The sequence below is a fragment of the Meleagris gallopavo genome, chromosome 8, assembly GCF_000146605.3.
Source record: "Meleagris gallopavo isolate NT-WF06-2002-E0010 breed Aviagen turkey brand Nicholas breeding stock chromosome 8, Turkey_5.1, whole genome shotgun sequence".
In the NCBI taxonomy this organism is placed as follows: domain Eukaryota; kingdom Metazoa; phylum Chordata; class Aves; order Galliformes; family Phasianidae; genus Meleagris; species Meleagris gallopavo.
This window is the reverse complement of record NC_015018.2, coordinates 11,387,324-11,388,266: the sequence shown is the minus strand read 5'-3', so window position 1 is coordinate 11,388,266 and position 943 is coordinate 11,387,324. Positions and strand designations below refer to the sequence as shown.

Below are 943 nucleotides of genomic sequence, written 5' to 3'. Positions count from 1 at the left end.
CTGAAAGACAGCCTTTAATAATCTAAGAGTCCAGAGAGAAATTTTGTCCCCCTTCTAGGCAGGCAGCTCACCATGCAAAAGGAGCACGCAGGGGTCATTAACGAAATTTCTTAAAGAATTGCAAGTTTCTACAGACCCGTTTAGCACGCAGTAAGGCTTCAATAACACTTCACAAATAAGAGCGAAGATAGGAAGCAGAACAAACTGAGTGAGCAAAATCTCACTGACTTCTCCCTGTTGGTTGAAATTCCTATCCTAGAAGTACAGACCTTTTCACAGATAGATATTTCAGCAGAGGTTTCTCAGCTGACCTTGGTCTCTACTAAGATCTGCTCAACCGTGTTAAGAAGAGTTCAGGAAAGTTTAGTAACCAATAGAAGGTGGTTTTCTTAGTGATTTGTAATGTAATGCGCACAGAACACGGTATGTATTTATGACAGCTAATTAACAAAACACGCTAATAAACAAGAACTATTTTTAAGGCAGAGTGTGTAAAAGAACAATTACCTATAGGTACTGAAACCGTATCTAGCATTAATTTCAGTCAGGAGCACAAACAGGACAAACGTTAATTTCAAAGAGGCCGCAGAACAAAACAGCAGGACATTCAGAAAAGCACGTGCAGAAAAGAGCCCATACACTTGCTTTTTCAGTCCTACCCAACAAGGTCGTTAAAATCCTTTGTGTAAGAAAATAAGGACATCAGCCTGCCGACAGCAATTGCTCCAGGTAATTTCTCTTCGTAGCAAGCAGTATTTCAGCATACCTTTCGCATTAAGGAGAGAAAAACATGAATTTAAAAGCATTAGAAAGAGACAGACAGCATCCTCAAATGCTTCTACAGCATACGCAGTAGCTCAATCAACATTTTTCCCCTCACAGCAGACTAAATAAATAAAACGATTTACCCAAATTAACATAAAAGCAAACGCTAACTCTAAAA

The 943-nt window shown here is 39.1% G+C and overlaps 1 protein-coding gene across 1 annotated transcript in view; it reads right to left on the bottom strand.

Moving 5' to 3' along the window:
* Window positions 1-515: 515 nt before the first annotated feature.
* NUDT13 (nudix hydrolase 13) overlaps window positions 516-943 on the bottom strand; it is a 22,392-nt gene continuing 21,964 nt past the window's right edge. The window contains exon 9 of the mRNA XM_019617558.2: window positions 516-766. Coding sequence (XP_019473103.1) covers window positions 758-766 — 9 coding nt within the window. The 3' untranslated portion in view covers window positions 516-757. The remainder of the gene's footprint in view (window positions 767-943) is intronic.